Raw genomic sequence first — 12,195 nt, forward strand, 5'->3', positions numbered from 1 at the left:
TCAAATGGTGTATGTTAAGCCAGTACAGGTGTTGTACAGTATACCAGATCATTTAACCATTCCTTCAAAGTTTGGATTCAGAATCCAGGGCAGGTATCCATGGATGATCATTCTACAAACCAAATTTTGTGCCATAGAGAACTGACATCAATGACACCAAAAATAAGTTGTCATCTACTATTTGGATCCAGATTTGTGGAACAAGATTCACTAGATATTAAGTTACTTGTGATGTGGTAACAACCATGAGTTTCATGCTTCTGCACATTCCATCAGAGGTAAACTGGAATCTGAAAATAAATTAATGTACTAAATCTAGGTCTTATTTTTTGAACAACCAGCTTGTAAAGACATCAATTCATATTAAGATCAGGACAATCCAAAACTATGATGTATCCACTAAAAAAAATAGAAGACATAAATAGAGAAATAATCTTAGTTCCACTAGAGGCAAGCATGTGACTTGCTGAGCACATAGGAGTTGCCATCTGTTCCAAAAAAATTGTTTTCTAACAGTCCAACCAGGAAATAGAATGTTTATGATTGAACCCCAGAAACTTGAGCCTCAACAACTTAACAACACCAATGAGGCTTTGGTGCACTGGTTGCTATCCTTATTTTCCTCTCTGGACTTCCCAAAATCTAAAGATTCAGTCCCTTGCTCAGAAGGCTTATGATCTGAAATCTATCATGCCAGTGATTTTGAATACCATCCTCTGAAATTTTCTTTTAAGGCCCTCCATGTGCAAAAGATCCATTCTTTAGAATTCAAAAGAATCAGCATCATCATACCCATCTCTTTCATCGCATTTCTGACCTCATTATAACCTTTCTAGAGATGTGGTGAAGAACACAAGGCATGCTGACTAAAATTTTAGGTCCTATTCTGTAATCAGTGAAAACTATCACTAGATTTTCAGCATCGATAACCCTAGAGCCTTAAACTTCACCATGTACTCGAAAGTTTGTCTTAACAGCATGTTACTAATCAACATGAATTGGAATAACCTTATCGCATATCATCACTTAAAAGAATAATCACCGACAATTATTCTCTACTAATGTTGTAAATTCAGAAGGTTATTGATTCTAGTAAATCAGCTTATAATTACTCCATTGAACTCATCAATCATTCCTTTCATGAGAACAGGCAGCCTTTTGCTTATTGTGGCCTCCTGACACACGATTGATACATCGAACTAGTAGAATCAGGTATGTTGTCATTTATAATCTGTCATTTCTGACATCACTAACTCCAAAACATCGTATACCTTTGATGATTTTGGATGCATTACATCCCAACTAAAGAATGTATGGAACTGATCTCTTATCTGAATTGAACTGCACCCTCCCACCTTCTTCTTTCCTAATCGTCTCATCTGAGTTCTCACCTTTGCTACATCTTTCCATCTCCCGCACGAAGCATATATGTTTGAAAGCAAGACATAACCAGCTGTATTCTCTTTCTCCAATTCCCACAACCTCTTGGCAACCCTCTCCCCAATCTCTTCATCCCTAAAAGTGGAACAAGCACTCAACAGAGCGGCCCATGAATTAGCTTCTGGCTTAATGGGCATTGTGCTGATTATTTCTTCAGCTTCTCTCAGATGACCAGCTCGAGCAAGTAAATCAATAACGCAGCTATAGTGTCTCGTGTTAGGTGAGATGCCATAGATCTCTTCCATTGAGTCAAAATACTGCAAACCCTTATCAACCAAACCGCAATGTGAGCAAGCAAATAGAACAGACAAAAATGTAGGATCTGTTGGAGCTATTGCTGCTCTTTTCATTTCTTCAAACATGGTTATGGACTCCTCTGCGAAACCATTGTCCGCAAGCCCCTGGATCATTGCAGACCAGGAGACCTCGTTCTTCTCAGGCATCCCATGAAACACTCTCTTGGTACTCTCGATGTCTCCACATTTTGCATACATATCTACAAGTGCTGTTCCAATGAAAACCGCATGCTGAATGCCAATCTTCACAATCCTACCATGGAGGTTCTTTCCTTTATCTAATGAACACAGGGATGCACAAGCAAGAAGCACACTGGAAAAAGTCATCTGGCTTGGTGGTAGTTCTGAAACCAGCAGGTTATCAAATGTTTCCAGCGCCCGCATGAATTGTCCGTTCTCTGCATAACCTGAGATCATCGCATTCCAAGATGCAATATTCCTGTAGGTCATTGCTTTGAAAAGCTCTTCAGCTTCTTCTATCCGATCATTACAGCTGTAACCTGCTACCATCGAGTTCCAGCATACTATGTTCTTCTCCGGGATCAAGTCAAAAACCCGGCGTCCATCTGCCACGTCTTTGCACTTGCAATACATGTCAATCAGAGAGCTCCCGACAAAAACATCGGTTTCAAACCCAACCTTCAATGCGTGGCAATGGACGCCACTCCCAAAGAGCAAATTCTCACAGCCAGATGAAGCGCTGATGGCACTGGCTAAACAGGAGACGTTCGGCCTCTGACCATCGTGAAGCATGAAGCGAAAAAGCTTTATGGCTTCCAATGCTTCCCCGCTCTGACCATACCTTGCGATCATCGTGCTCCAAGAGACCTCGTTTCTCTCTGGCATCTCTTCAAAGATTCGACGCGCTTCCTTCAAGTCTCCCATCTGCGCGTAGACATCAAGAATGGCCGTCCACGAGACGACGTCCCGTTCCTCCATCTGGTCGAACACAGTCCTCGCCACATCCACATCACCCATCCTCAGATACAGAGTGATCAACGAGTTCTGCACCGACACATGCCCATCGAAGTTGGTCTTGACGATTAGCCCCACGACGCTCTTCCCCAGCTCGAACTCGCCCGCTCCCACGCAAGCCTTGAGGACGCAGGTAAACGTCACCTCGTTCGGCATGAGACCGGACGCAAGCATACGGCGGAAGTGCACCAGGGCGTCGAGGTGCAGCCCATTCAGGACGAACCCGCTTATGTACGCAGTGAAGCAGATGACGGTCTTGTAAGGGCACCTCTCGAAGTAGCCGGCCGCCTCACCGACGCTGCCGCGCTTCATGTGGCCGTCGACCATGAGAGTCCAGGTGACGGCGTTCCTATCGGGCATTCCGTCGAACAAGAGGCGAGCGGTAGCCAGGTCACCTGAGCGAGCGCTGTAGGCGACCATGAGGTTGCGGGAGAAGAGGTCTGGGGGCCGGCAGCGCTCGGCGAGGAAGAGGTCGCGGTCTGCGGGGTGGCCGGCGAGGGCGTACATGGCGAGGAGCTTGGAAGAGACGGATCGGTCGGAGGAGACGCCAGCGCGGAGGGCGTGGCCGTGGAGGGCGAGGCCGAGGGCGGAGAGGTGGCCGTCGGCGGAGCATAGGCGGAGGAGGGAGGCGCAGGTCTCGGCATAGGATTTGAAGGACTTGGGGGACCTGAGGGAGCCGCCGGAGGCGAGTCTCCGCTTGAGGGTGCGGAGATGGGAGAGGAGATGGAGGTGGTGGCAGAGACGGGTTTGAAGGAGTGGGAGCAACGGGTTTAGCCTCAGCTTCCGCTGGCTCCGGTTCATTCCCTCCCTTTATTGCCTCATAGTTTGAATCAGCGCAGCCACCGCTCTTATCCAAAACGGAAGTCTGTAGCCAATGTGTTCGACTCGAGACCTCTTCGAGTTAAAATGCGTGTCAACTCTTATGGACATCAAACGTGGAGATTTCAATTTATTTTCTGAGAATGAAATTATTTTCTATTTTACAGCTTGGAAAATTATGGTCCACTTTTTCTACCTCAATAATTATATAATAATTATACGATAAATTTTAAGAAAACACTTATTTTTATTTTTCCCAAAAAAATTATAAAAAAAAGATTTTTTATGAGGTTAATTCATCCTATAATTTTACTTTTTTGAATGCAAACATGGTAACATCAGTGTGACCTATTGTTTTGTTTGTACGTGGGCAAATTCTAGTATCTTCTAACGTGCACACTTCGATTGGCTCTTCATTACAGCTGTGGACGTATGGGTACATAGAACTCCCCATGCAATTTTTACCATGAGAACACGGACGTGTTACCAATGTAACGCGGCGGTTCGCCCACCGGCGTCGGTGTCTCTTCTCCCACGCCAAAGGATACCGTTCTCCTCTCCAATCGAAACCAATGGGACCCTCCAACCCCCGACGAAAGGCATGGCCGCCACCTCGACCGCGTCTCCAGCATGAGGTGTCGAACGCTGGTGCGTGTTGCCGGCCTCACCTGTTGTCTTCGTCCTTCCTCGGCAACAACCGTCACGTTTACCAGTCCTTGCTTTCAGCGTGATGACATCAACGGTGGGTTTCTTAGCGTTGTTGATATGTCGAGGTTGGATCACTGGCGACAGGGGTCTGTGCCTTTGCTTTTCCGTTTCACCCAGTTCACCACAGCGGCCATTAGGAATCTTAGAAGAGTAGGAGCCAAGTTAGGGGCTGCGACGCTGCGCATCAAATCTCACACCCTTCCCCACCGCCATCGCCACCACCAGCACCACCACCACAACCACAAACTTCGCATGCCCCACAGCGTGGTTTGTGGCTCCTGCTTCTTCTTGCGTGGCCCTACTTCTCTTGATTATTCCTAAGAATGACGTAGCTGTGCCTTGGGAATCATTTGCGGTCTGCCTGGAGCTTCTTCGGATACGCTATATGTGTGCATTCCTGCACCACCATCAGATATCGGAGCTGTTTTAGTAGCAAGTGACCGACGACGTAGCTGTTAATTGCCGAAGGCCAGCAGCATGCAGGAGAAGGAGGAGGTCTCCAAGTTTGCTCTGCCGGTGGACGAGGAGCACAAGGCCACCGAGCTGCGCCTCCTCTCGGCCGCCGGCCCTCACATGCGGGCCTTCCACCTCGCCTGGCTCTCCCTCTTCACCTGCTACTTCTCCACCTTCGCCACCCCGCCCCTCCTCCCCGTGCTCCGCCGCCACCTCCACCTTTCCCCCGTGGACGTCGCCCACGCCGGGGTCGCCTCCGTCTCCGGCATCATCGTCGCCCGCCTCGCCATGGGCCCCGCCTGCGACCTCCTCGGCCCCCGTGTCGCGTCCGCGGCCCTCGCCCTGCTCACCGCCCCCGCCGTCTACGCCGCCTCCGCCGTGTCCTCCCCTACTGGCTTCATCGTCCTCCGCTTCGTCGCCGGCCTCTCGCTCGCCAACTTCGTCGCCAACCAGTACTGGATGAGCTCCATGTTCGCCCCCGGCGTCGTCGGTCGGGCCAACGGAGTGTCCGCCGGCTGGGCCAACGCGGGCAGCGGCGCCGCCCAGTTCCTCATGCCGCTTGCTTACTCTTTCATCCTCCGACTCAGCGGCAGCCCCTCCTTCTCTTGGCGCGCTGCCTTCCTGATCCCGGCGACGCTGCAGGTCGTAGGCGCTCTCGCGGTGCTCGCCTTCGGACAAGACTTGCCGGACGGCAACTTCGTGTCATTTTCCAGATCACAGGAGAAGAGATCGTTGAGGAAGCCAACGTCGAAAGAAGGCTTCTGGGTAGTCATCGCCGACGGCCTGGGCAACTACAGGGGCTGGATACTGTGCCTGACCTATGGCTACTGCTACGGGGTCGAGCTGGCTATGGAGAACGTGGTGGCGGAGTACTTCTACGGGCGGTTCGGGCTAGGGGTGGAGGCGGCGGGACTGGTGGCGGCCTGTTTCGGAATGGCCAACGTGGTGTCGCGGCCGGCGGGCGGGATGATCTCGGACGCCATGGGAAGGAGGTTCGGCATGCGTGGGAGGCTGTGGAGTCTGTGGGTGGTTCAGACCGTGGGAGGGGTGCTCTGCGTGCTGCTGGGGAGGATGAGCTCGCTGGGGGCGTCCATGGCCGTCATGTGTTGCTTCGCTTTCTTCGCGCAGGCTGCCTCGGGGCTCACCTACGGGGTGGTGCCCTTCGTCTCCAAGAGGTATGCTCTCTTCCATCTTCGTCTCCCCTGTTTCACTCCCGTCTTATCGTTCCAAGCTTTTACTTGGTTGAAATCCTTGATTCTAATGGGACAATCCAAAATGATCAAAGGTCGCTGGGAGTGATCTCGGGGCTCACAGGAAGCGGCGGAGCATTAGGCGGAGTGGTAATCCAGCTGCTGTTCTTCTCAGGCACCAAGTACTCCAAAGAGACCGGCATCTCCCTCATGGGAGTCATGGTCCTCGTGTGCACTCTGCCAGTAAGCTTGATATACTTCCCACAGTGGGGAGGCATGTTCTGTGGCTCATCCACCTCGGAAGACGATGATCCAGAGGAAGATTACCACTTGCTCAAGTGACATCTCAACCCACCTCTGCTCCCAACTGTTGTACTCCATTCTTCCCCTGTAAAATCCAAGGCTGTGGTTTGCTGTGATGTCCATGTTTATGGTGGTCAGTCCTTGTACAGATTCCCTCTGTTAATTGAGTTCAGACCATTATGGGGTTTGAATTGTCAATGTTTCTACGTTCTATGAAAACGTTCATGGATTCTACATATATTCGCCAAGTTGACATGAGTTTATTTACTCGTACAAAGATGAAGACAGCATGACAGAAGTCACTGCTGATCTCCGGATATAACACATTAAGTTTTGGCTCTTCTCGTTTGCCTGACATGTTCACGAACTAACGCATGCGTCTTCTGCCACAGAGTTCGAGCTTCGAACTCATTGCCCGCTAGACTCGAGCAAGAAGTCTCGTTGCAGTCCACGAAGTACTTCCCGGAGACGCCGATCAGCTGTGGGCTCAAAGCCACATAGCAAGTGGTGGATGCTCCCTGCAACAAGGAATAACAGTATGAGGCATGCGAATACTCGTGTCGCATTCGAAACAGGAGGAATCAATCATCGAGACCTGTGATGTCGATTTCAGTAGCCTTGATGCCAGGAAGAACACCGAATCTGTATGATATATATAATCAACAGTTTTCATTCGATTCAATTGATGTTATGGTGACAGAACGTTCATATATACCTGTGATCAAGCCCTTATGATCCCTGATGATTCCAGTCTTCACTACTCCTGGATGCACTGCATTGATAGTCACCATTGCATTTCTTCCCTGCAAGAAGATGTATTTGCAATTAAGCTTCGATCTCGTGCAAGTTCCAAATGACACTGCATGTTTTGTTGTGCATACTCGCAGTCTTCTTGCCAGCTCCTTGGCATGCATTATGTTGGCCAGCTTGGACTGCGCATAAGCTTGCGTGCCATTGAAGCTGAAACAGAGTAATCATTTCCAAGGTACATGAAGTCTGAGAAGTATTCTTTCTCATGTTGATGAGGAAACCATTAGCAAACGAAACATACTCCTTGGGATTGAGCATGTGGGAGAGCTTGAATCTTCCTCGTTTCACCCATGTATGTATCACTGATGACACGTTAACAATCCGTCCTTCGATTCCTGTTCTTGCTGATGTCTCAATCATCTTCTCCAACAAGTTCTCTGTAAGTAAATAGTGACCTACAGTGGATCAAAGAAACAAGAATGATGGTTTCTCTATTCTGAAGGCAGCAGGACTCGACTCGAGATGATGAGTGACAGATCAAGAAATAGTCCCACTTTCTTCTTCTCAAGCAGATCTAAACGACATGCATGCATGTCCTTCCTGCGTCATCAACGTAACAGCAGAGCAATTCAGGCATGCATGCATGGATGAGGAGAAAGAGGACTTGCCCAAGTAGTTGGTGGCGAAGGTCATCTCAAATTTGTCTTCTGTGAGCTGCAACTTCTTGCAGTATTTCCCGGCATTGTTTCTGCAAAGATCAGTGTCAGCTTTTGAATCTGAATGCTCGAAGAATCGTGAGCATGCAGCACTGTCTACTTCTGACTCACACGAGAATGTTCAGTGGTAATCCAAGAGACAAGAACATGGAGCAGAATCTATTGATGGAAGCAAACGAGCTCAGATCCATCTCCATCAGAATGATCTCTGCCTCTGGACTCTCTCCTTGAATCCAGTCTTTGACTTCAGCAGCTCTCTTCAGATCCCTCGCCGGGATCACCAGTCTCAGCCCTCGTTTGGCCAACACTCTCGCCGTTTCCGCGCCGATGCCCGATGTCGCTCCTTCGATCACGGAAACCAAAGTAATGTTCATGCAGATGATTACCAATTCTTGATGCTAATTACTGCATACGAACCAAGGCATTTGGTCGAATACTTGATCAAACTGTATGACGCTTTTAGGACAATGCAAGCTTGTCCCATGAAACCTACCACCAGCCATGCAATGATTAATTATTCCCTTCTATCCTTAAACCTACCATACTTTAGTATCCTTAGTGAAGATTCGATCAAGCAAAATATGCATTGGCACTACTCCATGTTACTGAATCAGGAACATTAGAGAGAGAGCGAGAGAGAGAGAGAGAGAGAGAGAGAGAGAGAGAGAGAGAGAGAGAGAGAGAGAGAGACTAACCAGTGATGATTGCAGTAAGATTAGAAGGGTTGGAGCAGTAGGTATCCTGTGTGACTTGCTCACCAGTGCAGCTGGATCCAAACCCACTTGGGCCAGCAACACCCAACAGGTACCTCAGTGTTTCTCTCATGGTGGAGCACAGCTTCAGCGTCTGTAATGGGGATCACAGGCTTCGCATGAACACCTTCGCCACCTCTCGCCCTTTTTATACACGAAAAGAAGGGAAGGGTGTCACGAACATGCAGACACCAACATGACGTTTAATGTCATCTGCCATCCATCCCGTTGCACACCGGTGACTGCTGTGAAAAGATGGATCAGTTCACTGGTGCAGCCCTCGATCGCTGGAACATGCTCACTGCGAGTCCGATGGAGTCCTTTTAGTACTGGCTATCTAGTGATAGGATTGGGAATGGCTACTGCATGTGTGAGTCCAAGCATGATGATGGCTAGGTGTTGGATGGATTGGGGAGGAAGGAAGCATTGACAGGGACTCCTCGGGCACCAGGACAAACAGCTTGAGGACACCGGGGGGGCAAACCTTATGATTCCTGCCTGTTCCACAGCCAGCACACTTGCAGTAGAATGCTTTCCTCATGGCGAGTAAAGGTGGAACAAGAGCAGGCTTTAGATTGCATGCTAGATCACAAACCAAACGTGTCCCACTGTCACCATGCACTTGATTCATCCCCGAGTCTGCAGACTGGTGTCGGTTGCATCGAGGTTTTCATGTTCTTCCAAGGAACACTGCATCCCTGATTTGCTTATAACGTTCTGAGTCAAGAGATTAATCCATTGTTTTTCATGTTCATACCATCTTGATTTGTCTCCATCTGCCAACAATCCAACAAAAAGAGGAAAGCAAGAGAACTGCTAAAGTTTCTCCAGCTGAAACCTTGCAACCCTGGCTAGCCTCCTAAGACAACAATCATGTCCCCCAAAAGCTCAGAAATCTACTTCATCTTCTTTATAGAGTTGAATCATTAAGCACCATCTTGTTTCTCAGCGTGCTTTTTCGCTTATCTCTTCATCTTTAGGCTAATCTCTCATTCAGATGCACACAATATGAATCTAGGATCCGAGGACTAGTCAGTCTAACTTTGTCTACATGCGAAGCAAGATTTAAGGGAATCACAAGCTAATCGTTATGCTGGGGAACAAGAAACCTAAGTAACTAAGATTACATATATATATATATATATATACATATATACATATATATATATATATACATATATACATATATATATATATATATATATTAATCACCTTTACTTGAGAAGGCTATGGTTATGATTATGATGAGTATTAATTAACATGGCAATCATCCCATAACCAGGCAATAATCTTCAGAGAGTCTTGCAAATCATCAATTAATTAGGACAGCTGCTGTATGTGTGCTTCTCACTTGGGGCAGCTCAAAATGCCATAACTTGGGTGTTGTGCTCACATCTACTGGAGTGCACAAAGTGCCAAGAAAAGATTCACAGTGGCAAGTGATTGCTGAAGTGCCTTTTAAGTAGGCCACCACTAAAAGCACTGAGCATCGAGCAGAAAACAACAACAGGGAGTTGCTTGTGGCAGCATATGTTTGCTACTGATGGCTTAGAGAAATTATGATCACCCGCACTGAAACTTCCGAGTACATTCTTCCAGTTAATGTGTTGCTAATGTCTCATAGCAGCAGGTTCTGCTTGAGGCAGCATGGTGATGGGCAATGTTAAAGAACAAACCAGAACTGGTCCTTTGATCTGACTCAGTAATTGAGAAGGTTTAGTTGGACATAGCATTTACTTCCTTCTAGAAAATTGGTGAAAATAGGTGGAGCAGACAGATTAAGGAAACTAATAAAATTATTTTATATGAAATAGAAATCTTAAGAAGAGAGATTAGGAAATGGAAGCCTGAGGTGTAACAATACCAACAAAATGAAGATTAAGGTATATTAGATTATTGTCTAAGGCATGACATCAATCTTACGTGTGAATGACAGTCGAGATTGGCACCTCAAGATATGTCTTACTCATACTGCCAGCACAATCGTAAAGAGACTTAAATGTAATTTTCATCATCTTGACAGCAATGCGTACATACATATATATATATATATATATATATATATATATATATATATATATATATATATATATATATATATGAAAAAAACATTTGATGAAGACAAATGAAGTAATGAAGGATATATATATATATATATATATATGTATATATATATATATGTATATATATATATATATGTATATATATATATATATGTATATATATATATATATGTATATATATATATATATGTATATATATATATATATATGTATATATATATATATCCTTCAATCTAACCATTAATGATAGACTAGTGTAAAACCAATGCTAATTCAATTTGATCATCTCTTATAGTAACGGTCATTGTAAGTCAATTCTGATTATTCTTCCACTTCTTTAGGAAGAGTTCAGGGTGAATCTTTCAACATTTTTTTCTTTTCATGCATGACCAGTAATTTTATGATGATTGCAAAACAAATAATTTCTTTTAGAAGAAGATGTGATTTTATTATTCCCGGGATTTTTCTCGGTTTTCGATGCTTTCCTTTTGCCTTCTTTATATTCTTCTCGCTATGGGTTGAATTCTTTTCTTGTATGGTTCAATTCTTTTCTCGATCATCAAACTTGTTGTTGTGATGTCATGAGTTTTAAAGATGCATTGTGTTTATCTAGGCATGGATGTTAGCGCTAGTTCTAGAAAATTTAACAAAAGATAATTTTGGCAACCCGATAAAGACAATAAAGCGGAAGAATAAAAGAAGCAACAAGAACACCAGATTTATGTGGTTCGGTCAATTGACTTTGACCTACATCCACGGACGAAAGAGGAGCAAATCACTACTATAAAAGAGACTATTACACATGCCTTAGGAAGATGTTCCTAGGCCATAAAACACCCGAAAATACTAAACAAGAAAAAATCTTAACTATAAGCCCAAACTATTGAACGGACTTAAACCCAAAGCAAACACTTAGGTTTTTCTTGTGGTGCTGTGGTGTCACTTGTGGTGCATCTGACTTCAAAGCCTAGACCCTTATTTATAGTTCCTATAGGAGATAACAAGCCTGGTTTTCCCGATGTGGGACTATGAGACTTGTCAAACTAATAATGGAGGCCAGTAGTATATTTCATAATCATCAAGTGATCATCGAGGAAAATTATAAGTGTCATCACTTGTTATTACAACTGAAAGGTACATTTTTACATAGATTAGTTCCTTCCTTACATATGTAGTGTTACTTTCTTCATCTTTTTTTTAGATATCCCATATAATATAATTCTTCTCGTATAAGTCTTCAACATTATTAATTCCAAGATGAGCTTTCTATAGCATGTCCAATCAAATTGAGTCACTCAAGCATCATCCTATTCATATTATTGTAGTTAAAATAAGTATCAAGTTTATTTATCCACTAGTTTAATATATCATTATTGATTGAGTCATCGTGTGTCGACATGAGACTCGACACCAAAGGATCGAGTCCTTGCTGTGTTCCTCAAATAGTCACAAGATACAACAACAACAACTATCACCCACTCTTATAATTAGTTCATCATAGTTGTTTACATGGGCGGTCATTGAAGTTCAAAGTTTCTGATTCTTTTTTTTTATTCTTATGGCTCCTTTACATTCCTTTACTAAAATAGGTCAAAGTCTCGAGTTGATGAAAAAAAAATATGATGCTACGTTTCACTTGCTAAAGAGGAAAATCAATAAAACGATCGTGTTAGTCTTGTCTAGTGACAGTTTGATATGTGCTAATTTGATGCAAGATAGTTAACTTGTGA

General features: G+C 45.1%; 3 protein-coding genes across 3 annotated transcripts; 1 reads left to right on the forward strand and 2 right to left on the reverse strand.

Moving 5' to 3' along the window:
- Nucleotides 1-363: 363 nt before the first annotated feature.
- On the reverse strand, nucleotides 364-3,632 carry LOC135585613 (pentatricopeptide repeat-containing protein At2g13600-like). Its single transcript, XM_065135677.1, has one exon. The coding sequence runs from the start codon at nucleotides 3,510-3,512 to the stop codon at nucleotides 1,221-1,223; it is 2,292 nt and encodes a 763-aa protein (XP_064991749.1). The 5' UTR covers nucleotides 3,513-3,632; the 3' UTR covers nucleotides 364-1,220.
- A 962-nt stretch (nucleotides 3,633-4,594) lies between these two features.
- LOC135628225 (high affinity nitrate transporter 2.5-like) lies at nucleotides 4,595-6,420 on the forward strand. Its single transcript, XM_065134791.1, has 2 exons — nucleotides 4,595-5,866; nucleotides 5,977-6,420. The coding sequence occupies exons 1-2, from the start codon at nucleotides 4,716-4,718 to the stop codon at nucleotides 6,221-6,223; spliced, it is 1,398 nt and encodes a 465-aa protein (XP_064990863.1). The 5' UTR covers nucleotides 4,595-4,715; the 3' UTR covers nucleotides 6,224-6,420.
- Nucleotides 6,421-6,432: 12 nt separating this feature from the next.
- On the reverse strand, nucleotides 6,433-8,595 carry LOC135628226 (short-chain dehydrogenase TIC 32 B, chloroplastic-like). The gene is made up of 8 exons (XM_065134792.1): nucleotides 8,346-8,595; nucleotides 7,762-7,993; nucleotides 7,603-7,682; nucleotides 7,236-7,389; nucleotides 7,066-7,144; nucleotides 6,900-6,987; nucleotides 6,780-6,826; nucleotides 6,433-6,702 (listed from the first exon to the last, which is right to left on the reverse strand). The coding sequence occupies exons 1-8, from the start codon at nucleotides 8,473-8,475 to the stop codon at nucleotides 6,511-6,513; spliced, it is 1,002 nt and encodes a 333-aa protein (XP_064990864.1). The 5' UTR covers nucleotides 8,476-8,595; the 3' UTR covers nucleotides 6,433-6,510.
- Between the last annotated feature and the right edge of the window lie 3,600 nt (nucleotides 8,596-12,195).

Source organism: Musa acuminata, chromosome BXJ3-1 (assembly GCF_036884655.1).
Source record: "Musa acuminata AAA Group cultivar baxijiao chromosome BXJ3-1, Cavendish_Baxijiao_AAA, whole genome shotgun sequence".
In the NCBI taxonomy this organism is placed as follows: Eukaryota; Viridiplantae; Streptophyta; class Magnoliopsida; order Zingiberales; family Musaceae; genus Musa; species Musa acuminata.